The sequence below is a fragment of the Amphiprion ocellaris genome, chromosome 2, assembly GCF_022539595.1.
Source record: "Amphiprion ocellaris isolate individual 3 ecotype Okinawa chromosome 2, ASM2253959v1, whole genome shotgun sequence".
NCBI classification, from domain to species: Eukaryota; Metazoa; Chordata; class Actinopteri; family Pomacentridae; genus Amphiprion; species Amphiprion ocellaris.
Window position 1 is genome coordinate 31,268,457 of NC_072767.1, and position 25,215 is coordinate 31,293,671.

Consider the following 25,215-nt stretch of genomic DNA (forward strand, 5'->3'; position numbering starts at 1 on the left):
TCAGCACCTTGTCAAGAGACTTTATTAATTGAACAAGAACCAGAGTCATTAAAAAGCCATTCATGATTAATGGCAGGCAGGTTGTTGTAATGGCAGAGTGATGTGTTGCTGCAGGACTGTTTCCTGACCATGAGTCCAGCCTGGTACCAGAGTCTGATCAAAGTCCTGCTGAACCGCTTCCCCCAGAGCTGCAGACACTTCGACGACAACGGCATCCAGTACCTGGTGAGAAGATACTCTTTAGTTCTGCCCTCAGTTGATTAGAGAGTAAATGAAGCACAAACAGAAGCAACAGGGAGAGTAGCAGAAGAAAAAGGTGATATGTGCCTGTTGTTGGTGATTCCATTGTTTCGGAAGCTTACGAAGCAGAACTTGTTTCATTTTTTCGTGATAGAAATCCAGGAAAAAATATTTTTTAATTTACATCATTGTGCAGTTAAAGAGTTAAAACTTGCAAATCAACTGGTCATTATTTTTGTCAGTCACTGTGTGAAATGTAAGGTGGCTGTGTTTATTCTTTATTATCAACATATCCCATGAATAGACCAAAATCATAAGTCCATATCTCAATGCTTCTCATCTCTCTGCTTCAAGCACAGCTCAAGAACAGGTAAATCAGGTAAAAAAAAAAAAATAAAAAATTACACAAAAAAAGGATGTCACTCTTACGTAGTTAATTTTTTAATATTTTTTTTAAGTTGGGAACTATTTTTTTTTTCTCATAGACTTATGTACAATCAAACTTCTTTTTGCAACTAGAGGAGTCGCCTCCTGCTGGCCATCAGAAAGGCACTTCTGCACTGCTTCACTTTCAGACCCCGAGCCTACATCCAGCATTTTTAGACAGTCTATCGCTTCACATGGCATCTCATGACAAATATGATGAGACTTGTCCTACATATTTGCTGTATTGCCAGTGGCCATACTATGAACATAGTGTTACACTGTAGTTTGTCCAGGAGGCTCCCTGCATTATGACTTGATACAAATTTTAGTTCTGATGGAGGCAAAATTCACACAGGAAGAGGTAAAAAAAAAACATTCAGTACCACACAGTAACTAGCAAAATATCAATATAAATGTTAATGTTTAATATCTTTGCAAACAGACAATTTCCATTTTAAAAATGTTTAATCTTGTTTCAGGCTGTTCTAAACCAGAAGTTCACCGACTGCTTTGTCCTAGTCTTTCTGGACACCCAAGCTGGAAAAACTGTGAGTTATCACACTTATCTGATTTATTATACCTCTGCACCGGCAACTGCCGTGGCTGGAGGCATTTTGTTTTCAGGTTGACCTTCGTCCATCCCAATCTCATGAATACAATATCTCGTAAACGCCTCAAGGATTTTTTTTTTTTTTGACAAATTTGGAACACGTTTGCTTGGACTGGAGGATGAACTGATTACACTATGATGGTGAAAAGTCAGTATCACCTTTTTTTTTCTTTTTTTTTTTTACTTTTACAACTGGGCAGAAGGAATTCTTACACTAATCATGACAAAATTTCACACAAATGTCTAATGGGATCAAATGAGAAAGTTATTCAGATTCAGACGACTTTATTAAGATAAGCAGTCACAGGATTTTATTCGTGCCCCCAGATCATATAATGGCCCACTGACAGCCAAAGACTCACATGGCTTGAGGTGTTAATGGTTGTGAAGCTTCCTGGAGAGGGATGACTCAAGGTGTTAATGGTGTTGATGCTGTCTGGGTTGAGCTCTCAAGAGTGTTTACTTGATAAGTAGCATCAGCTCTGTTTAGAGATGGCTGTCACAGTTTAATAATTAATGCTTTTCTTCACTCCTCTCCCAAACCATCTGTCTTTGTCCAAAATGTGGACTTTGTTGACCTCAAAAGAGTGTCCCCTATCCATTAGACACACTGCTGAGTCTTGTCCTGGGGAGCAGGCTATCATGAGCTGTACCACGCACTTTTGGCAGTATTTTTTTGTCTCCCCTATAGATAGATCTTTGCATTCCTTGCTGCATTGGACTGCACATACAATGTTGCTCAACTTGTGTTTGGCTGTTTTATCCTTGGGGTGAAACAAAGCATCTCTAAACAAAAGGATGCGATCAGCAATGCTAATTATTGGGCATTTTGAAATGCAATCCTGAAGTTCCTCCCCATAAAGTTTCACTGCCATTCACACCTCAAAGCATGTGATTCCAGCCATCTATGTTAAACCAGAATGGTCCTTTCTAAGCAAAGGAAGAGGTCTAGGACACTACTTATCAGGTACGTAGAATGCCGTCTTGAGATCCATACCCAAGCAGTTTCACCACCATTCACACCATGACACATGTGAGTCTTCAGTTTTTAATGGGGCATTGACCATGTGCTGTGGGGGTGATATATATTCTAGGGACTCCTAATTAGTCAGTTAGAACAAGTCTCTTGGATCAGAGGAGGAAAGTTTTCTCGAACCCGAAAGAAAAATCCAACTGCCCTCTACTTAGGTACATACGATTACCACTACCTGGATGATTGAGAATCTACACAGACTTCTTAATACCTTTTTAAAAATTCCATCATTCTTCACAACAGATATTAGTTGAGTCTGTATAGACAAAGATGTGAAAGGTAAGTTGACCGATTGGCAGGTCCATACAAACATGTGTTAGTAATAGTTATGGTTTTTCCTTTTTTTTCAATTTGCTTTATCCCGCAGAGTTTAAAGGTTGTGTTTCGGGAGCCTTTGCCAACACAGCCGCAGGCCAGCGGTAGCCCTCCTCCTCAGCTGGTGTCCATGTACCATCACCTGGAGTCTGTCATCAACACAGCCTGCTACAACCTCTGGACAGGACTGTTATAGAGCTGGGCCTACCTCGACTCATGCCCACAACTGACACAAGGAAAAAGAGAGCAAGAAGGTCTAGAGAGGGTTCATTTGGAGGAACCCCTCTTGCCAGATACTCTCCCAGCAGCTACATCACTCTCTGTGGAGCTGAGCTCAGCTTGCTGTGATGGAGGAGCATTTTGCTGGTCAGCAATGCTACTGTATTTATACCACAGTCTGTCTGTGTCCACTCTGAATGGATGTAACGGAAACAGACCTTGTGAGTTGCTCCCAGTTCCTTTCTTTCTCTAAAACTGATGTAGAGTTCTTGCATCAGTTTGCTCCACCTACCCCAAACTAAAACAAAATATCTTCGGACTGCTGTGCAGAAAGTCTCCATTAACTGGTTCAGTATCAGCCTTAAGTCTCTGATTTATGTGCTTCAAATATAAAACCTAAAGGAAAGTGATCAGAGCTGCCACATAAAACTGAGCAGACACTGTTTTTTATAAATGTCTCACAGTCACAAAACACATTTTTATCATGTTATATAAGCAGGTTGTAATGTGTCCTGTGATATTTATGCCCACAAATCAACTGACTCACATTGAGCTCACACTGAAAGTTAGCACAGAAGCCTCGATCATTTCTGCGTTTTGATGATTCTAACACAATTCAAACACTAGAGTCTTCAAACAAAGGGAGAGAAAGGCAGAATACTTTGTGTTTTTCTACCTTTAGCCAAAACATGCAAAATAATGTTTAACTCTCTCAATCCCAAAAGGTCAGGTTTGAAAGGCAGGTTCTCTTTTTAAAAATAATCACCAAATTCTACCATTTGTCAGAGCCAGAAACTGTAATAACCGAAAGATCTGTTAAATCGTCAACGTTTATAAGTCTTCAAATGTAGTATGTTTGACATGTAGACCAAATCTAACTTTAAAACTGGGATATATCATCAAAATAACCTGATTCCAAATACCAAAATAATAAAGCATATGCACCAGAATCAGTGAAAACCTAAAAAATTCTGTGCTCCTCAGTGAAACTAAGTTGTTATAAATAGCTCAGCTGTGACCAACAGTTGCGTGACAAAAATGTAGTTTTCATGTGAAATACAGGCTGTTTACACAGAGAAAAAGACAGGAGACTGAGAGGTAAATAAAATATACTTCATTAGTAAAAACAAAATGCAGCATGTCTCAGAAACAGTATGCAGAGGAGCCAGCAAGTTGTTGGAAGATGCATTCAGCATGTTGATATATCCTAGAGCTGATGGGCAGAGTAGTGTAAAAATAGCTAGTTTGAGGTTAGAAGAGGTTATTAAAATGTAAGTAGTCAAATATCTATATTGTGTAGAGTCACCATTTTTCTTTCAGTATTCATAACACCTGTAGGCATTTGGAAAAATATTATACATACTGACTTCAGGCTTTTTCAGTTCCAGTTAATTAAATATTTAAATAAATTAATCTTTCTTTTTGGATGATTTATGGCATTATAAGTTTGTTATACTGCACAGAAGGCATTTTTTTCAGTTCTCTCTACTTTTAACCTATGGTTTTGCTGTTTATACAGAGTTGCAGGGATTTATATTTCAGTGAGATATGAGCCCACAAGGAGTAAGAATGTGACAGGAGCAAAGAAATGTAGAGTCTAGAAACTGCTTGGGGTTCAGAGAGTTAAACGAGCTCACTGCTATTTGTCGGAGATCTTTGATCTTTGATAGCCAAGTGGGAAATCAGACTGCAGACGGCTCACCAAAACCTCTAACCTGACAGAAATCCAACTGATCATCCAGCAGCCAAATTGCTGAAAGTTCAGACAGTTAATCAGGCGGTGTGATATCAACAACTTCAAATATCTGATTTTAAAATAAGTCAGAGGCTATCGTTGAATTGGGGCCAAATCCACACAGTGTCTGCCCAGTTTTATACTACAAGTATTTCATGAGTCAGGGTATGACTTTAAAGATCATCACATAACTACACTGATAAAGAGACAAGATGCTTTAGGATTTGATTAGGCAATAATCAGAGCAGCACATCTTTATGCTGCTGTTCTGTTGAGTTTTCACAAGCGGGGAAGTAAAGGGGGGCAGCATCGTCGACTGCCTTCACCAACCAGGTCGTGAGGGAACCATTAAGCCTCTTTACCAGGTGCAGTGTAAGTTGAAACATTCAGTCATTTGTAGTGTTTGATTGGCTCACTGAGTGTGAAACTTGTTTTATCAAAGCCTTGCTGCAGTCTGGTTTGGACTCGAGCTAAGAAGTCCTTGAGGTTCTCAGGGATCCGGTTTCCCTGAGGACCTGTAGCACTGAGCCTTTTACTGACTGACTCATCACTCTGAGCCGATAGGAGGCATCCCATGAGCCTCCAGGCTGGTGGAAGGGGGGGCACCTGGGAGAATCTCCCAAAGTTCTGATGCTCTGAAATGTTTTTACCAATGAAGACGACTTTGCGGTTTTTCTCTCTCCTCATCTGTGACAGAGAAACATCCCAAATGAATATCAGCAGATTGGACTTGCTAAACGTGATGCTTCATGCTCAAAGCCAGTCGTGAGCCAGCAACGGTACACTGCTGATTATCTCACTGCACAAGTTTAAAACTCCTCCAGCTTCAACAGTGGGTCGGAGTCATCTTGGATCTTGTGCCTTTGATAGCATTTAGCTAGCTCTTCACACCACATCAGTGTTGTTTTTAAAAGTAAGACACAGCTGAGGTGTTGATGTCCTCAGTATGAAGGCTTTTATGTTTAATTTTCAAATATGTCAAACCACTTGAACCCCACTGCCATGCATGGTGCCCTGAAGTGCCTTCCTCTGTTTGTTCCCCCTCCCTCCTTTTTTTTCTATTTCCAAACTTGTGAAGTGATGCCGTTGTCGTTCCATCGGCTCTGCACAGGAGATTTGTGGAAACGTACGCCGGATGTTGTGCAGTGAAAGTGCCTGTTCAGAGAAAAGTGACAAAATTGCCTTTCATAAGCAAGAAAATGGGTCACATTAACTTTGGCGATTTGCATAATAGCATGCCACATGTCATCAGCACCGAGTGTTTCCAAAGCATGTTGGGGGTGATGAGTTTGACTTGTGTTTTCTGAAACACTGCGGCTGGTAATCATACCTCAGTTCGGAATAGGGCACCGAGCAGCCCGACATGGGACTGTTACACCACAACATGATATCCACTGCAGGTCCTTCATTACTGACATATTCAGCAGCCTTAGAGGTCGACACAGTTTCACACGTTTGGGCTTTTTGCAGAGCTCAGCCTGAATGTTAAACACTGGATATTCTTCATGCAAAATGTGAACTGTAACAATTTAGCCCTGAGCATTCTGTCACTGTAAGATAAACACTGCACTAACTGTATGATCTATATTGTGTATATACAGAACACTTTATACAGTATGTAAAATGTTAAATAAACGAGTAGGATAAATGAGAATGTTGCTGAATTGTAAAGTAATTCAATTAGAGGGGAAATAAACCTGCACAATTACAAGATTACAAGTCAGGATTTTTTAGTTCTTGACTCAGGAGCTTTGGATGTTTTCCTGCAGCTTCAGAAAGAAAAGCCTTCAAAATAAAACCTGCAGCTGGCAGAGTTCACCTGAAACATAAAACTGACTCCTTTATGGGGAAAAACACAAAATCAGTTTAATTTTGATTTTAAATGAGAACATGTAAATTAAAGAAAAATGTATCCAGGCCCTCTTGTGTAATTATCAAAAACATTTATTTCACAGTAAAAAGTTTTTAGTAACATCTACAAACTTGATAAAATAGGCTGCCTAGTAAGAATAAATCTGTACACTTTTTGACTGTGGAGTTCAACTGGTGGTTTTAATATTAATGAATGTATGAGCACTGGTCAGTCAATGACACTTAGATGAGAATATATCATTTCTTTTTCTCCAAGAAAGACTCTTTCATGTCAAAGTGAAAAAAATTGTATGAGTTCTAGCACTACTTGCCTGTATCTGTGTTGAACTCTGAGTCACTTTAAAGGGGGTGAATACTTAAGCAATCATTAATTTTACATTTGATATTTTTATGTAAATGACATTGCTTTGTATGCATCTCTTTTCACTTTGATGTAAAAGAGTCTTTTTTTGTAAATTCTTGTCAAGACTGGTGAAGACTTTTAAAAGGCACTGTAGTTTTGGTTCAGTGTGTTTCACAACAGAGCACCAGTGATTTCAACAATGTTATTTATTGCTTTTGTATTAGGGATTGTTAAACTGCAAATATTTTTGTTTTTCCCAAACTCTGCAGGAGTTGTGGTTATTATTTGTGCATGAAATTACCCCAGTGTAAAGTCGACCGGTCAATGATGGCCGGCAAGATGAATACTAACGAGCTGTGCACTGAACACCAAAGCTAACCAGGATGAGAGGAAATGATGTGGTGCATCAATGGCCTCCAACTCTGAGTCCAGCTGAACGATTAATCAAAACATGATCAGAGCCTCTGTGATCTCACTTTCTCTGTGTAGTAGCAGAGATGTACATTAATATACTGCAGAGCCTTATTGAAAAGAAGGAAAACAGCTCTGAATCACCGCTGACACTGAACAAATAAGCAGCTAACTAACAGAGACTTTAGTCCTGAAGTGATTGCACGACTGAAGCTAGAACAGATGAATGTGAATTGCAGCAATGATGAGAAGGAAGAAAATATATTTATTTATTTACCCTGAGTTCTGACAGAAACACTGCGGAGCTAATTCAAAGAGGGCAAAATATTTTAAAGGCACAATACGAGGCCATAGAAGTCTGCAAGAAAAACCGAGTGAGTCCAGGTGGAGTACCTGAACACCTTGTGCTCAGCTCTTTCTGCCTGTCCAGTACCGTTTGATCCAACCCAAACCCTCCTCTGTGGAGCCTGCAGCGGACAGAAAGCATAATTACATGATGGTTTTGAAATGAGCGCCATAGTTACCAAAATATTACAAACTCTCACCGAGTGGCTTGTATTCACAGCCGACGTATCCCTGGTAGCCGTGGGTCTCCAGCATGTTGAACAGGTAGCTGTAGTTGAGCTCTCCAGCGCTGTCAGGCTCATTCCTGCCTGGAACCTGAGCGATCTGAACGTGACCTGAGAAACATGACAGCGCTTCTTCTCAGTCCGTTGCTGTTTGTCATCTTTATCGTATCCAAAAGCTGGTAGGAGGGTTCAAACCGTCTTTCTTTGAAAAGCCTCAAAGAGCTTATGTTAAATCACCCCCGTTAAACACAGTTTATCTGAATCTCTACAGAGGCGAGGAATGTATAGTTTGCATGATTCTTAGAGCCATGTTAATGGGAAATGCTTCAGACTAGAATAAACCAGATTTCTCCTTTAGTACGTGAAAGTAAGTAGACTGTTAAGCCCTTGTGCTTCTGATGCTTCTTCAAATCAGAATGTTGTGTTTCGAGAAAATCATGCAGTTAAGTCATTTTGTCTGAAGTTTCTTTATTAGAAATCTCAACTGAAGTGATAAAACCCTGCGCAGCTATAAGAGATTGTTGATTTGAAGCCAAAAATTGGTATCATTTTTTATCAAATTGGTATCACAACCAAATTTCTCCAACCCAATTTTGTCATGTGTAGATATTTTCTTTTTTTATGCTGCACTAATTCTCTCATTTGTTCACATCTTACTCACCAATTATGGGGAAATACTTCTGTATGTTTTGTGTCAAGTTTCCATCCATTATCTGCCAGTGAAATACATCCTGAAACAGTATAGACATATGTTTAGTCAAGAGACTCCTTTATTAAAGTTAAGGCAAATTTCCAAAGCACCCACCATTTGCAGCTTGATGTTTGGCTTTCCAACCTTCTCCAGTATTGCGGCTGCTGTAGACAGAAAAATCAGAAGGAATCAGCCCAGACATTACGCACTGCAGAGAGGGTGGCAATTTACTCATGACAAGTGCGAGAAATAGGACACACTTGGAGCATCACATCTGCTGAGGAGACACCATTACAACATGGCACACCTCATTTGAACAGATTTCTTTCATAAACTGGCACTGATGATAAAATGAAAAACACACGTATCTGATGCAGCAATCAGAAGGCTGAAAGACGCAACTGGACAACTGGAAATGACAACAATGTTGAGAACAAAGGTTAAACTTTTTAAAGTCCTGATTGATATGGAGGTTTCATTAGGGCCATTGTGTGTATGTATATATATATATATATATATATATATATATATATATATATATATATATATATATATATATATATATATATATATAAAAAATTGCGTTTTGTGTAGTTCATCGAGGAACCACATTTCTTCATTTTACAAGGTCTGATGGACCTCATTGCACCACAGATTGTGCCGGTAAACAGAGAATGCCGCATGTTATTGAGGAAATCCAACAGTACGTATCACCTAATCAGTATGTTGTTTCCCCTCTGAATAGGCCCAATTCACAGCAACGCCTCTTCAAAGTCAGGATGTTCCGATTCTGTCCTGAAATCTCAATTACTTCCTTTAAAAAAAAAAAAAAAAAAAAAATCTGTTTGCAAAGTATAATTTGATTTGGTCGTCCACTGCAGGCGCACTGCACAGATAGCAGCGGCATCAAAGACTTTTTAGGCAAGTCTCGCCAGTCGGCAGTCATCTTGTTAAAGCCCTGAGGTATTTCAGGCTAACAAGGCCTTTTCCTTATCTAAATATGAGGAGGGAGTCATCACTGTAATTTCAGTAGTCACCAGGACATAAAAACTGCATGTATAGGATCACCAGTCAAATCAGATTTTTTTTTCAAAAAAATCACCAAAATAAGGTTTTAAGCGTGTTTTTTCCTGCAGCTTGTACTTCTACTACGCATGTACAGTTTTTTTCCGAAACATTGGGTTCCTTTACGTAATCCCTGGTTAGGAAGAAATTAGTAAATATTATATAACAATCACGTCAGCATGACCAACTAGACAAGCTTAAATTACTCCTCGAGTTGGTGCTTAGCCAGCATTAGCTTGTTATTAAAATGTACTTTTTACTACCAAGTAGTTCAAACTTGCGCAACTTGGACGAACATGCAAAGGTAAGCGGTCTTTAGATAGCATTAACTTGTTAGCTAAATCAACTTGTTACTAGCAAGCAGCTCATCTTGTGTAGCTCAGGCTAATGTACTGATACAAATCAAGTTGGTGTTTACTCAGCATTAGCTTGTTACTTAAATCGGCTTCCTGCTTGCAAGTAGCTGCTGTTTGTGTATCTCAGACTAACGTGTGCAGGCAAGCCAAGGTTGTGTTTGGCTAGTATTCGCTTGTTAGCTATATCGACTTCTTACTAGAAAGTAGTTGGTATTTGTGTGTCTCAGGCTAACGTGTCAATGCAAGCCGAGTTGGTGTTTCGTTAACATTAGCTCTTCAGCTAAATTGACTTGTGACTCGCAAGTAGCTGGTGCTTTTGTGACTCGGGCTAGCGCATCATTGTGAGCTGTTCCTTCAACTATATGTTTTTTTGTTAACTTGGTAGCTGAATTTTGTGTGACTTGGGCTAACGTGTCACGGTGAGTGGAGTTGGTGTTGGGCTTTCATTAACCTGGTAGCAAAATCTAACTGTGTTGAGCAAACGTGTTACAGCGAGCTGACAGGCACTGCTAGCTTGGCATTAACCCAGGCGCTCGCTCTAATGACATACAAGCTCACGTTTTTGTCAATATGGTTTATTTAACATTGCAAAGTACTTCTAGGGACAAAAAAGAGATTTTTTCCCCCTAAAAGTTTCGACTACTACCCCCCCACTTCCGTCTCTGCTATTTTTGTGTTTTCCTGCAATGCTCCTAATATGGTGTCAGAAGTTTGTTTTCTTACAAAAATAAATTCTCAGTTTTGTGAATTAAGTCTAAAAAGTCAGAAGGACCTAATGTAATTCTCCACCAATCTTAATTTGAACCCCAACTAAATCTAAAATTTTTAAAGTATTCCCCAGCAAAACCTGAAAAAAGCATCCTATAATGGGCAGCTTCAGCATGCTTCACTGTGTTGTAAACAGCTCTGATTGTGATGCTCAACTGAAGTCTCTGCCACTCCAAGATCAATAACAGACAGATAAAAATTCAAACCTCATTTTAATGAAGCAGTGTTTGTTTTCCGCAGGTGTCCCACAGAGACACAAATACACAACAACAGAATTTCAAATTTCTAACGCTGTTGAATCATTTGACTGAAGAGCAGTAGCAAATCAGTGTGTTGTTGGTGTCGGCGGTTGAGAGTGTTGAAAGCTGTACCTGCGGCGAAGTGTCTGTGTTGTCTCGGTGTCTTACCCTGATGAGGAGAGTCCAGAAAGTACATGGGGTCTGTAATCCTTGTGTTGATTGGTTCAATCAGTCCAGTAATTCCTTCCTGTGAGGAACATTCGGATTAACACTGGCAGCTCTTTGATTTGAATCAATTATTTCAGTACCAGTCATCTACTCCAGCTCCAGTAACATGAGATGTGAGACATACAGTGGAACAACTATAATAAATACTACAATATTCCTGTAACCTACAGAGAAGTGCAGCCAGACAGCCCACACTACAGACAGACTGCACTGAAGTGCTGCAAACACTTTGATGCTTCATAATTGGATGATTTTCAGAGCGAGGACGATGTGTCAAAAGCCGACGTGCAGGTCAGGGTCAGGGCTCATCTCGGTGGATGCACATGCACTTTTCTGAGTATTTCAGCGAGAGCATTCAATGTCTGTACAGAGGAGTGGATTGGAAAGTGACAAAGTTGACAAGAACGCCAACCGAATTGGAAAGTCATTGATTGATGTCGCAGCTGAGGTAGAGGCTTGTGGAGGAGCCTCTGGCTGAGTTCTTGAGGAGCCTCTGGCTGAGTTCTGGATATATCAGTGCAGGTGAGTACAGACTGAAAAAACTTTTCCCGTTTATATCAACCTGTCTCTGTGAATCTTCATTTTTTCAGGATTTGTCCCATTCACTGTCTAAAAAAGCAGGTGTGCAATGCATTCTAACAGCTGCTGCTTATCTGCACAAAGTTAAGGTCCAGGCTTCTCTACACAAACAAGGGACGTCCAGTGTGACTCTGGAAAAATACATAAAATCAACAGTTGTTGTAAAGACAGATTCTGCAGCTTTCAGAATGTCTTCTGGAACTTATTTCTGTTGTTCGATTTCTGTGGTATTTTCTGCTCCTGTCACTTGTATTAATTTTTACTGCAAAATAAAAGCCTGTATTTTTATGGAAAGACAGCATGAGAGAAATCATAAAAAAGAGCAGACAAAAAAAATGAAAAAAAATACTTGGAATCTAAAACAATGAAAAACATTTTTGTCCACCGGTGTTACCAATACTATAAAAACAATTGGCTTTACATACTAAAAGTGTTTAAATGTATGAATTTTAAATTTGTGCCCACACTAGTCTCCTTGTAAACAGCCTGCCTACACGGCCTGCAGTTCATCTGAATAGTCCCTGAATTTTGGCTTCTCAGTTGTGGAGTGCGGATTTTTTCTTTGTTTTTTACAGGATCTGGGGCAAAAGGTTTCTTTACAGCTCATTTTTAGAAGATGTAGAATAATGTGATTTTTGTGAAATATTGTGATTTTAAGCTTAAACCAAATATCACACATGATTAGTTCAAGGGCCCATGGAGAATGCATCAATTTGTTCTGTTTTCTAATTTTTCTGGCTGATAAACTGTGCAGTTTTGGCAGTTTTTTTAAATGATAACATGCCTTCCAAACCCGCTCTTGCTAAAGGGGTTAAACATGACGTGTTTGCTTTTATTGTGCCGTTTTTAAATTACTGAATATGGCTGCACCTATAAAAAGCTGAAGAACCACAGCACTACAGTATAGTCATGCTGTTAGTGTGTCGGACAGAGACGGTCGCCCACCTTAGCGAGGATGTCGGCAGCATAGCTCAGGTTCTGCACAAACACGGCCTCCATTTCCTTGGCGATGGCTGTTCGGTTGGAGTCCTCAGGAACCCTCCCTGCCATCAGATGGATCCTGACCAGGGAACACAGATAGGTTGACACACTGCTTCCACGACTGCTGCTCTGAAACTTTTTAAATTACAATCTGTCTTTCAAGTTACATGAAATCACTATTTTCAAACTAATTAGCGCAAGTTGTGTGAAGATCTTGACACCGTGGCTGATTTGATGGAGATTAGTGGAGCTAGGAGCGACTCTGGCACAATCGTGAGTCTGAAAATACATTTTTCACAGAAGACATATTGTCTTGTCATAGTAGGTGTTAGTATTGATGGCTCTGTTCTATTCCGGTGTCTCGGTAAGCCCTGACAGTGTGACAGTGAGTCGGCATGAAATAAATGGATTTTATTATTCACACCTGAGCTTTTCCTGCTGCGACATGTCAAAATGTCTTCAGTGGAGAAAAAAAAATTTAAAAAACGGATCCCACCTGCAGGACGGAGGAGACTTTGTGTTGATCTGAGCAAACAAAAATAACACATGGAATTCCTCTCTGGGTTCTAACACCTCACTGATCCCACGAGCTCAAATTAGGAAAATCTTACAGTGATTAAAAGAAAAAGCAATCCTTCCACTGATCACAGCTGCTGCTGCTGCTGCTGGAGATGGTTGGGAAGTGAACTGAACAGAGACCATGAGGCTTTAAAACTGAAACACTGAGTTGAAAGTAGGGGCTAACAGACATGTTTCATCAGGACTAATACTGAAACTAATTATCAGTAATCAATGAGACTGAGAACTGATATATATATTTACACTAAAATTGAAGAACTTGATAAAATTTAGGACAACAAACTCTACAAAACTTCATTGAAATTACTAAATTAAATCAATTAAAACTAATTTCCTATTTAACAGATATTTCCGGTTTTCTTAAATAAGAGATAGTGAATAAAACACTATAAATATTTGTTAATTACACTTTAACCATAAAAAAACTGTCAAAAATCCTAAATATATCTGCATTTTTTACAAAGATTAATTCATTCAATCATAAAATTATGCTGTTAACTGTATAGAAATCGGGGGTGGGGGGATCGTTATTTTACAGATATTTAGTTATTTAAATTTTTTTTAACCCCATTATCTTATTAATTACACACAATGTACACATCAGAAAGTCTGTATTTTTCAAAGTATTTTTTTACATATGATCTTACAATAACACTATTTTTACTGTATTTAAACCAGCAAAAAAAATTTGTTATTTTATAGATATTTGATGTTATTTGAAAGACTAATTTTGTATATTAAGTACTGAAAAAATGGGAAATATTAGCCGATGTTTTACAAAGTGATTTTATCCACTAAAATTACAGAAGAAAACATTTAGTTGACATGTAGATTGTAAAAGAAACGGGTCAAAGTATAATGTCCACATCGCAAAATTGTATTTTTAAAAGTAGTATTTTATTTGTTTACAGTGTGCAATACATGTAAAACCACTCTGCTTTATGCAAATCAGCAAAAAATGGCTATATGTTACTGATATTTTTCACAGTTTTTGAATTAAACTATTTCACCGTCATTTAGTGTAGTATTTATGGCACACTTTTTCTTGTTTTTTTAAAACACATTTTTACAGTGTAGTTTCCTGATGAAAGATGCTGATACATGATAATAAGCTTTGCCTTTTCTTTAGTATGCACAAACATGATAATTCTTTTTAAAAATGAATATGCTGACACTCTTTAATTTCCAGTGTGGAGGTTGAGGGTTGAATGATAAACAGTAAAAGTTCTCAGCTTGATGTCTCACCTCTTGCAGTGCAAAGCTCGAGCAAACTTCACAGTCAGATCCAGACTCTGCCTGAACTCTGCTTCTCTTCCAGGAACCGCTCCGAGACCCAGATCACCTGCTTTCACATTCCCTGCAACACACGACACATCCTCCATCACCCCCTCCTTCTTTATTACCAACAGCTCGGGTGCACAAAGCTGCTGTTACCTGGCGGGGTGTTGATGAGCACCACCTCCAGCCCGGTGGCCTCTCTGGCTCTCTGGAGCTCCTGCAGGTCCGAGTCGTAGAGCCAAGCCGCCTCTACAGCCTGGAAACCGGCCGCTGCAGCCGCGTACATCCGCTGGCTGAAGTCCGGCAGCTCCGTGAACAGCCACGTAATGTTCGCACAGAACTTCAGCGGAGCCATGCTGCCGTTTCTGCAGGAGCAACGACCTGAAGTTCAGGAATCGGGCTGCGAGCTGCACTTTCACCGCTGGAGGCCGCAGTAAGCTGGCTGTACTTAGCTCGGGTTACATCCGGCTCACTTTCAAAATAAAACAAAGGAACGGTCACTACACGCACTTTTGTTACAATCTTATTACATAAATGAAACAGCATTATAATATAATATAATATAATATAATATAATATAATATAATATAATAGTGCATACAATTTCCAGCTTGTTTTCAACACAATGATTTGTGTGTGTGTTTGCTCTGAAAAGGTTACATACAGTATGATTAACGTATGGTCCAACATGCTTCCCTAAATCTGTTCACGTTGTCACTTCATAAAATGGATTTATTTCTCTGCAGGGATTTGCAGCAGTTCTGGGAGCCACCAGAGGATACTGACAGGAAAAAAGAACCCGCTGTGTGTCAGTGTAGCAGATATGACCAAACAACATATTTTGTTCCTTGTAAGTGATTCAACTTGTCAGTATTTGGCCCCCAGTTGATGCTGATAATGTTGTAGATGATGAGGTTTCACATATGGCTTGTTCATATAATATAATATAATATAATATAATATAATATAATATAATATAATATAATATAATATAATATAATATAATATAACTACTTACAAAACAAGCAACACTGGCTAAATGAAGTTGGCTATGCTCAAAAGTAAATTACCAAAAAAAAAAGAAGTAGTTGTTTTTATTTTCACCTTTTTGCATTCTTTGTGTGTCCCAAGCATTTCTTCATGCTTGTGCATTGCAAATCGTTGTACAAATTATTGAGCGTTTTATTTTGAAAATAATATCAATCACATGACATGGTTTGAACGCTTCCCAGCTTGGGACTTACGCAGGCGCAGAAGTATTCCCCACCAGTTAAGTTTTGTGTGATTTGTCAGTGTAACAACACACAGGTAATAAATCACACATAAAAGGTGTGTGCGTGTTTAACAAAAAAAAAAGTTGTTCTAAGTTTGCAATGAACTTGCAGCACAATTCGTGTGGTTTTCTTTAGATATGCTGAAAGATTTCAAATTGACTGTGTCCTGCAAAGGCACTGATGAAAAGACTTTTAAGAAGTACGAAGTTTCACTGTGACTTTTCCATTGTAACGGTGTGAGATCACTCAGTTCCATCCTGCACAGTCAGAGAGATCATCTGCTCTGAAATTATAGTCATTCTCTACTGTCATAAAACTAAATACATGCAAATATGAGAAACAAAACTTGTCAGAGCAAATTAAGAATAATGTTTAAAAGCGTTTATCTAAAGAACAGGACAGTTACTGGTTTTGTTTATCTGATCTAATAGATGCATTGTCCCACCACACTGACATTAGACTGGCAGATGCTTTTTTATTGTGCCAAGGACAGAACGTTTTTCTCCAGATACCCAGCAATAATAAGAACAACCTTCTGGGTATTTCAAACATTGCAGTAACAAGTTAGAATAAGATCAGCTGCAATTCACAGTTTGTTATTTTCTCATTAAAAATACATTAAGACACTGCAAAAGCACAAAAGCAATCATGGTCTGATAACTCAGTTGTAAATTAAAGGTGACTGATCTTCTAACTAGGTGTAGAGCTGGTAGTAGCTAATGCCGTACCACAATACAACCAGGTCTTGTCCTTTAATTCACACCTAAAACAAAACTAATCCATGCATTTTTTTTGCTTCTAGGTTGGACTATTGTATTTCCCTATCATCACTCAGTCCTGTATTGAAACTCTCATAGTACCATGTTGTTGAAATGGAGCTCTGCACTGTTTGAGGTTTCATTCTTCTGACATCTATAAAGGATTGCAAAAAAACAAAAAACAAAAACAAAACATTATAAATGACAACCATATTTTTGTGTTTGCTCTTGTTAGGCTTTGCTCTGAAAATGTTACAAACACCATGACAGTAATATATGGTCCAACATGCTTCCCTAAACCTGATCACACTTCAACAGAGCGCTGTCACTTTGTAAAATAGATTTATTTCTCTGCAGGGATTTGCAGCAGTTCTGGAAGCCACAGAGGATGCTGATAGGAAAACATCTGCTGTGAGTCAATGTTGAAGATATGACTATATAATATATTTTGATATTCAATCTGAAAGACTTGTCCCAATGCTAGCTGTGATATCTGAGATGCTGTACATAGAACATGCATGTTTGCTTGTAGCTGATCCAGTTCGTCCGCATTTGGCCTCCAGTTGACGCTGTTATCGGAGGCAGATACCCATTTGTAACGTGGAGCTGAACTGTCAGACAGGTGAGCTGTTTTAGGTTGCCACTTGCCTTTACAGGTGTCCAGAGTCACTGCTGGCTTCATTATCTCTGAGCAAACAGGCCTGCTGACTTAGTCTAATGTATGCAAATACTAACATTGTTGCCCCACTGACAACAGCTGATAGTGGTTCAGCTGCTGTTGTGTCAGTTACACTGGCATCCTGTGACTGTGGGAGATCCCCATGAAGTCAGAGCAGAAATACAGCAACAAACAAACACAAAATGCACACTTAGAGGTTTTGTGTCTTCTTTATATTCACAAATGGAACTGTTTGAAGGATATTTTGCTTTACAGAACTTTTACACGCAAAGAAAACAATAGTGTTTGATGAACATTCAACTGATATAAAGTACATGTGCTTCCAAAGAGTGTGAAGGGAAAGCGCTATGGGGTGATCAAAATATCTAAAATATTTTAAGCCATGTGATATATGTGCTACAAATTGTCTTCTGAAGTGAAACAGTAAACAGGGACTCAGAGGAAAGTCCAAATTCATATTTAGCCCTAACTATGTAACTATGATCCACTGTGAGACAGAGAAGTGCACCATTTTCACGCAGTTCATCTTGTGTCTGAATACAACTATTTATCGTGTAAAAAACATGGCTGAAAGTAGAGTGCTTTTTAGACCTCGCAGCAAAATGCAAGTAGGTGAGAGGAGATGTCATTGTACTGAGATGTTGGATCAATATTTAATTTGTGCTAACGACTCTAGAGAATCTAGATTTCTTTAATTTGGTCCAATTTTAAACTACCTAACATCAAGGGGAGACTCCAACAAACTTCTGTCGCAAGAGTTCGGTTTTCCTTTATTCCAAACTAATCATGAACCATCTCAGACTCAAAGAAGACAAAAAATAGCCATTCAACTAAGAAAAAAGACGCTCCATGTTCTCTTAAATGATTGCAATACTTTAGTGAAAAAAATATTGAACTGACATGAAAAATATTGAGCGTCCAGATAACTGGGGGTCTGTTGTTAGCAATATAACTGATAAATAGACATTTGAATATATTGGTAGCATATTACTGGACATTAGTAGGTGCAGGAAGAGCCACAGAAGGTGCAGCAGCCGAGCTTCTGACTCAGCACAAGAAGTTTTCTGTGGAAAGTGGTTCACAGCTTTGCATGAAGTCAACCTCGAACCAATAAGGATAAAAAACACTGCTTACAAAAGTGCAGGATGAATCTTTGCCACAGAGCATGGTGAGCTGTTCCAATACATTCTTTACTGAGGTTAAACTGTATACTATTTTTGAGCCATGCTGTATTTATTTTATTGATGAAGTTAATGATTTATTGTCTTCCCGGTCTCTCCTGTTGTTTCTTTCCGATCAGTGTAAGCACAACCTGCAGTTCACCTGAAATTTCTTGGAATCTGTCATTGCTTCTCAGTTGTTCCAAGTAGAATTTTTAGTTTCCTACAGGATCTGGTGTAAGCAATTAGTTATTCTGAAATAATTATGCGTCACATGTTTAGTTCATGAATTTCTCCAATTCTTTTTCCAATTTCTGTTTCTGATAATTGGTATCATTTCGGTAATTTAAAAAAACAAAACAAGCCTCTCAAATTTGCTGGTGGGTTTAAGGATGGAGAGGGTTAAAAAGACTAAAACTATGATTTGACCATGGTTGTCCCCTGATTTGAATCCATGTTCAGCAAACAAAGCTCCAGCAGAACACCCAGAACCAGTCAACCTATTAACCTTTATTATGAATGTAACATGTTCGTTTTGATCATTGATGTGATCAAATATATTACACTTCATCTTCAAAACTATACAGTTATTGTGAAAATGATATCATTTTGAATAATTTTAGAGACAGTGATGTGGTTAGTAAAATAAAGCAGTGTTGGGTATCTCTTACACAAATGAAGGTTGAATGTCTAAGAAAGCAGTGTTGAATCTCATCAGCCAGTAAATCCATGCAAAACTTAGTTTAGAGAACTAAAGCCAAACTGAAATATAAATATCTTGACAGAAGCACTGCAAAGTAAGACATGAAGTGTCTCTGGAGGCTCTGTACCACACCACAAACTCTGTCACAAACTGTGTTCAGCAACAGCGAGGAGTTGATTTCACAGGCGGCACCAAAACATCTGTTATACATGGGTTTTAGTTGAACAGGTTTACTGGGATCTGCTCACAAGCCTACATTAGATTTTCAAAGTGAAACAGAAAAAGGCAAACCCAGTCTGTGCAGTCAAGCTTTTCCTCCTGGTGAAGAGTTTTCTTTAAAATTTGCAGCACAGGAGGAATTTCAAATCACAGTCTTTCTCTGCAGTGCAAACAGAAACCTGTTGAGATTATAAGACATCATTTGTGCCAATAACTGAGTGAGCTCTTGTGGGTCTGCACAGTGGAGGTCAGTGGGGTTTTATTATGGTGAGTATGTGGGTTCCTGCCTGGTAAAGGTCTTTGCAAATGTCAGCAAATTGCCCTAACATCAGCTCCCAGGATGCTGTTCAGGAAGCTCCTTTCAAGTGCTGGCAATCTTTCTTTACTCACACAGCGCTGAAAGCATTTTCCACATTCATGCAGTTGTACTGAGGCCTCAGAGTTGCTCAGTTCACCTGCCTGCTCCTCCTGTTTACCACAGCAACTGCTCCACACAAGTTTACTGCAGCTTTAATAATACAGCATTAATGAGGCGCCCCAGTAGAAGACCACCAGAAAAACTCTGTCTGTACGCTGCAGAGGAACCTTCTTAAAACTTTAAAAATCTGAAAATGTTAAAACTTTTTTTAAAAATTAAAGAGTAGAACTGATTCCGATTGAACAGCTGAGGGACAAAGAGTCTGCCGCGGTGCATTAAAGAGGAATATTATTGGGAAATAGCGCAGGCAGTCACTTCGGGCTCTGCTGCGTCTGTGGCGATATAATCCTAAAAGAGAGATTGATTAAAGCGCTAAAGCTTTGTACTTGTTGACCCAATAAGAGCTGCAGTTGGCCCACTTACCAGGTTGAATTATGTTTTAATATTTGTTCTCTACTTTCTCCTAAGACCATTTAATACCACCAGAATTGCAGCAGTATGAATGAGATTAAAATCGTAAAGAGTCACAAGAATAAGTCTCAGACACACATTGAATGGAATATACAGTTGTAATGAAAGTCATATCTTTTTATACTTTAATAATGGGGCGGTGATCGTGATAAAACTATTAATGGATTCACACAGTCTTTCCTCTCTGCTTTGCTGCAGTAGCTAGTAGCCCCTATTATATATTTAAATTCCTTATATTAGTTTAGAATTGTAGTTTGTTTTTCCTGTGTCTATGTTTGGTCATCTGATGCTAACACCATTATGTGAATGCACTCATAGTTAGATTCAGAACCTCTGGGTTGACTTATGACAACCAGCTTTGTGTTACCACTGACTGCGGCCAGATAACAGAAACATATTCTGAATTTGGTTTGCTTTGCAAGTTCCAGGAGTCACGCTAGCTGTCTACCTTTGCTTATAATGAACTAAGCTAAACATGTTCAAATCCCAGCTGAGATCAATACTTTTCTAAAACTAAGTTGTTGTGGACCTCTGGCCACCAATTTTGAACGCTATCTAAGGGCTGTACTATGAAATGATCTGTAGGTTAGCAGGTACGTTGAATGTACAGTCAGAGTTTTCAGTTTTATAAAGGAGGTTTTCTTTAACCTGCTTCATCACCATGGGAACTCATGCTGCACAGTTAACCTGCTCCAGAGGATGATCTGTTCAGAGTTTAGGGTTTAAATTGGCTCTAAGAAATGTCACCCTTGTATACTATACAGATTCTCTGCTGCGGGAGAGTTATACCTATAAACCTGTTGAGATGGTTCCCTTGGCAACGCAACGGATATAAATTCCCTGCTGTAACTGCACAGCTTCATTCAGTGAAGCTGCGCATTTTGGGAAAACAGTCAAATGACGCATCAAACACCCCCTTTTATTGGAGCGTGCACAGAGAATGATAAAGCAAACCTGGTTAAGAAAAAAGCTTGATAACCATTGTCTTGATGCCCACTGTCTCTGATTGAGGTTTTAGGTTTTGTTGAGCTATACATAGAAAGCCTGGCTTTGTTGAACTTGCTTCATAGTTCAGCCCTCAGGTGTCTCTTCTTTGGAGAGATGATAGGCCTAATTTTTAGGGCTTAATTGTGTTAGTTTCCACTATTGTTTAGGTTTGTTTGTTCAGCCTGATACTCGTTTTATTTAATCTTTAGTTCTTTTTTTGGGGAATAATCACATCTGTAAATAATTAAAAATCTGCTTTTTACACAACTTCTTCACGAGGAAGGTGCAAACGCCCAGATGCAGACTTGGAGACGCTGTAGATGGCAGGTGGAAGTTCTTCACTGAAGAACTGACAAAGTGCAAATAAACTGCAGACTGAGCAAACAGAGGTGGCAGAGAAATAACAGCTGAGAGACTGAAGATCCTGTACGCAGCTTGAGGATCCCCCACTGGTGAACTCTCAGCAGGGGCCCACAGACGACAGTGGAAACAGGTGAACTGCTGCTCCAATAGAAGGCAGTCGACTAAAGAGGTAAAAAAAAAAAAAAAAAAAACACACCAGACATGCAGTATTCATACCACAAAGAGGCTTATAAACGCACTCACACACAGCACAGAGCTCAAGTGCTGGAAGCTTGATAAATAGACCTTTTAATTGGGGTGGTAACTAAAGTGAATAAACGCATTTAACCAGATGTTGAACTTTATTCCTGTCCACAGTTTACGCTTAGAATTCAAAATCAATCAATGATTTAAAAACACGCAGGAGATGTATTGAAATCAGTTTAAATACCATAAACACCCTCTGAGTTTAGCTGTCTGTATAGAGCAGATATCCTCTTGTCTTCAGTCAACATCCATGTATAATCATTAAGGTATGAGCGTCACCAAACTTTGAAATGTATTGTCTGCCCCTTCCAGTTGGTCCCACCACATATTATATCGGTCCAGTATCATCAGCATGTCACATGCGGTCAGAACAGCTAATTAAAAACATAATTAACTCTGCCTTCAAGCCCAACACCATACCTGCCCAATGTCCAATGGAAGGAGAAATCTTTCATTACTGAAATACACATCCTTTCAACATTTTCAGAATTTCAGTCTTTTCATGTTGAAGACTTAAGAAGTCAGCCTATATGGAAAACATCTATTGGTCTGAAATGATCGTCTTATCACAATCTGCAGCGTACAGAGGGCTGCTTATTATACTGTTCAAACCCTAACTTATTGACAGGCCACATAAAAGACACACTGTTATCTGGAATTAAGTGACTTATCTCCTCAGCTGTGTTGTAGTGAATGTCACAGTTTAATAACCTCTTGGTTCTGATAACTGCATAAACATTGTTTTGTTTTTTTACAAAAAAAGATGGAAAAAGCAAGCAAATTAAAAAAAACATCTCATAAAAATGCAGTAATACTTTTTCTAGCCTTAATTTTACATATGTGTATCTTTTGCTTATTCGTGTTTATTGAAGGATATTTACACATTTAAATACAATGAAATGACATTTAACACATAAAATAATATCAATAACAAGAATAATATGAATCTACATGATTGAATAGATGATAGATTTTTTATACATACATATATATATATAGATAGATAGATAGATAGGTAGATAGAGATATAAATACATGTATTTTGGCAGATTGACAATGTTTACAGATATTATATAATGACAAAAACACATTAGTTCAACATTTGTTGTGACAACCCCTGGAATTATTCAAAATATCTTTTGTTGAACAAATGTATGTAAAAATAGAAAATAGTAGTTTTTTTTTGCTATTTATCACTAATTGTATATCATTTTTGAAACACATTTATAGTAAACTTAACTTTGAATGGTTGCATTTTTGTGAATTGACAAAATTTAGAATTTTATGATTATTCAAATTTACAAGTTTTTAATGTTATGTTATAAAATTTAATATAGTCTTTCTTTTTTTTTCTTTTACATTTTTGGTGTATTTCAAAAAGAAAAGCATGCCAAATAATATTTTAATTACTTTTTAAAAAATTAATATTTATTATCTACAAGATAAAACAAGACTCAATATGTTCTTTATGATGTGCATAGTTCTATTGTTTATAAATAAAATATGAAACCAACTGCATTCAGAATACTAGTACAGCTTCCCTACTCTGCCGCTCTCCATAAGTGGTTTGTCAGTCGAACTCTTTAAACAGGAGGAAATTATGTTTTTGTTTTGTGTTTAATCCACACTATTAAGTATTTTTGTCAGCAGAAAAGTGTGTTTTCTTCCTCAAGTATTCTTTTGTTTTTTTTATCAGATTGCCTCATTAAGGCTGAGAACATGAAACATTCCTAATCAGACACACTATCGGTAAACACACACAACACAATTAGGGCCAGATAAATGCAGAAAATAGCAGAACAACAGCCATAAAGTAATAAACAAAAACAATTACAAGAGTCATTAAAAACGGATAATGAAGCTCTCCAAGGAGGATGAAAGACTTCAGGCAGGTGGAAGCTACCTGAATGAGTTCAGTCAGGAAAGACTGAAATAAAAGAAAACCTGAATGATTAGTGAAATTATTTATTGCACATGGTGTGCGCAATATGGAAAAATTGGAAAAATATGTGAGGAGTCTGATGATTGGATCCTATTGTGGCATCAACATTTTAAGGGGGTTATGATGCCTTCAGCTGAAGATGAACATCTCCTGAGGAAGATGCTGCTGCAAGTGTTAAAAAAACATGAATAGGTTAATGAAAATAAGATTATTTAACTGAATTTTTTATTTTATTTCAGATTTTTTCCCTATATTTTTAAATACACACAAATGTCAATGTTATTACAAAAACAGCCTCTGAATCTTTATATTTAATAAAATAACATTAAAAACTAGAACTGAACAACCATAAAATTTACATTTTTTGAACATTACAAAAAAGACTATTAAAATACATTCTCGAAATTAGCATAATTTCATGAATATTTCCTTTTTACATCACACGTAAGAGAAACTATTAATTTCAAGTTTTCTACTGTAAATATATGTCTGAAATTATATATAATTGATGATAATTAACTGAAAGAGAAGTATTGGTTCTATTATTTTACATAGTTATTTTGTCAAATGAGCAATTTGTTGTATAGCTGCAGACCTTTTCTCAAGAAAAATGTTAAAATAATGTTTTCATGAAATATGATTCTTACTTTGACATACTTGACTGTTCCACTCCATTACAGTTCAGATGGAAATTTTGCACTTTCTACTCCACTGCATTCACCTGACAGCTTTAATTACTTTTAAGAAGCAGATTTGACACAATGGATGATTTAACAAGCTTTAATTATTTTTAAATAATTTGAATATATATATATATATATATATATATATATATATATATATATATATATATATATATATATATACATACGCATAACGAATACTCTCTACAAAACATCTGTGTAGTCTGATTCACACTGCAGTTGTCAACAGCTCCACCAAATTGTGATTTTTTTTTCCTCTGAACTTCGCGCGATTTCTTTAATAAATGTTCCAATTTTTCAATGGAGTGGCAAAAATCAAAGTTTAGAGGAAACTGACAGAATTTCTATTGTTTTAGGGTTCGTCTTTTTGCTCTTTTAGACTGCAAGTGAATGTGCTCTTTCAGCTGAACATCTTGCATTCTTTTTGAACCTGTCAAGTTACCAAACATAGTCATCCATGACTAAATGACTAATGCTGTAATCAAAGTGAAACTGACTTCAGTCTCTCTTTGTTCTTTGGGAGGTGTAGGAGCTGAAATCCCACCATGTGAAGTGTTTGTGTGCACCGCTGGCTTAAAGACAGAGTACTTACGGAGGCTTTCCTGCTGCAGGCTCTGTGCTGTCGTGTCTGTCAGATACAGATTATGGGTGAAAGGGTCACTGATGGCTGCCATGACTGGAATACAGTTTACTGCCTGAGCCACAGAAGTGTAATAGTTTTTAATGCTTTTTCAGCAGCGGGCTCCAATTCATT

At 37.9% G+C, this 25,215-nt stretch overlaps 2 protein-coding genes and 1 long non-coding RNA gene across 16 annotated transcripts in view; 2 read left to right on the plus strand and 1 right to left on the minus strand.

Annotated features, from left to right (window-relative positions):
* The window catches only part of szt2 (SZT2 subunit of KICSTOR complex), a 110,585-nt gene extending 104,294 nt beyond the window's left edge, over window positions 1–6,291 (plus strand). For all 13 annotated transcript variants that reach the window (XM_055016778.1, XM_055016791.1, XM_055016802.1 and 10 more), the window contains 3 exons: window positions 115–225; window positions 1,146–1,214; window positions 2,677–6,291. In XM_055016778.1, the coding sequence (XP_054872753.1) occupies window positions 115–225; window positions 1,146–1,214; window positions 2,677–2,820 (324 nt within the window). In that variant the 3' untranslated portion in view covers window positions 2,821–6,291. The remainder of the gene's footprint in view (window positions 1–114; window positions 226–1,145; window positions 1,215–2,676) is intronic.
* Window positions 1–14,974, minus strand: hyi (hydroxypyruvate isomerase). 2 transcript variants are annotated; one of them, XM_023299176.3, is made up of 9 exons: window positions 14,694–14,974; window positions 14,505–14,616; window positions 12,645–12,759; window positions 11,061–11,139; window positions 8,579–8,628; window positions 8,435–8,504; window positions 7,750–7,884; window positions 7,598–7,671; window positions 1–222 (listed from the first exon to the last, which is right to left on the minus strand). In XM_023299176.3, the coding sequence occupies exons 1-8, from the start codon at window positions 14,890–14,892 to the stop codon at window positions 7,613–7,615; spliced, it is 819 nt and encodes a 272-aa protein (XP_023154944.2). In that variant the 5' UTR covers window positions 14,893–14,974; the 3' UTR covers window positions 1–222; window positions 7,598–7,612. The 2 variants fall into 2 exon arrangements, with proteins under 2 accessions (XP_023154944.2, XP_023154936.2); XM_023299168.3 differs by lacking the exon at window positions 1–222 and having other exon boundaries at window positions 7,450–7,671.
* LOC118469638 (uncharacterized) lies at window positions 14,841–22,922 on the plus strand. The gene is made up of 5 exons (XR_004846570.2): window positions 14,841–14,970; window positions 15,284–15,387; window positions 16,927–16,980; window positions 17,102–17,191; window positions 21,490–22,922. It is a non-coding gene; the product is annotated as an uncharacterized LOC118469638 (long non-coding RNA).
* Window positions 22,923–25,215: the final 2,293 nt, after the last annotated feature.

Excerpts from the sequence above, each read along its gene's own strand:
- hyi (XM_023299176.3), bottom strand. The coding sequence starts at position 14,892 with ATGGCTCCGCTGAAGTTCTGTGCGAACATTACGTGGCTGTTCACGGAG. Across the intron at positions 8,629-11,060 it reads TCTGGACTCTCCTCATCAGG|CAGCCGCAATACTGGAGAAG; the intron begins GTAAGACACCGA and ends TTCTGTCTACAG. Across the intron at positions 7,672-7,749 it reads CTGTGAATACAAGCCACTCG|GCTCCACAGAGGAGGGTTTG; the intron begins GTGAGAGTTTGT and ends TGTCCGCTGCAG.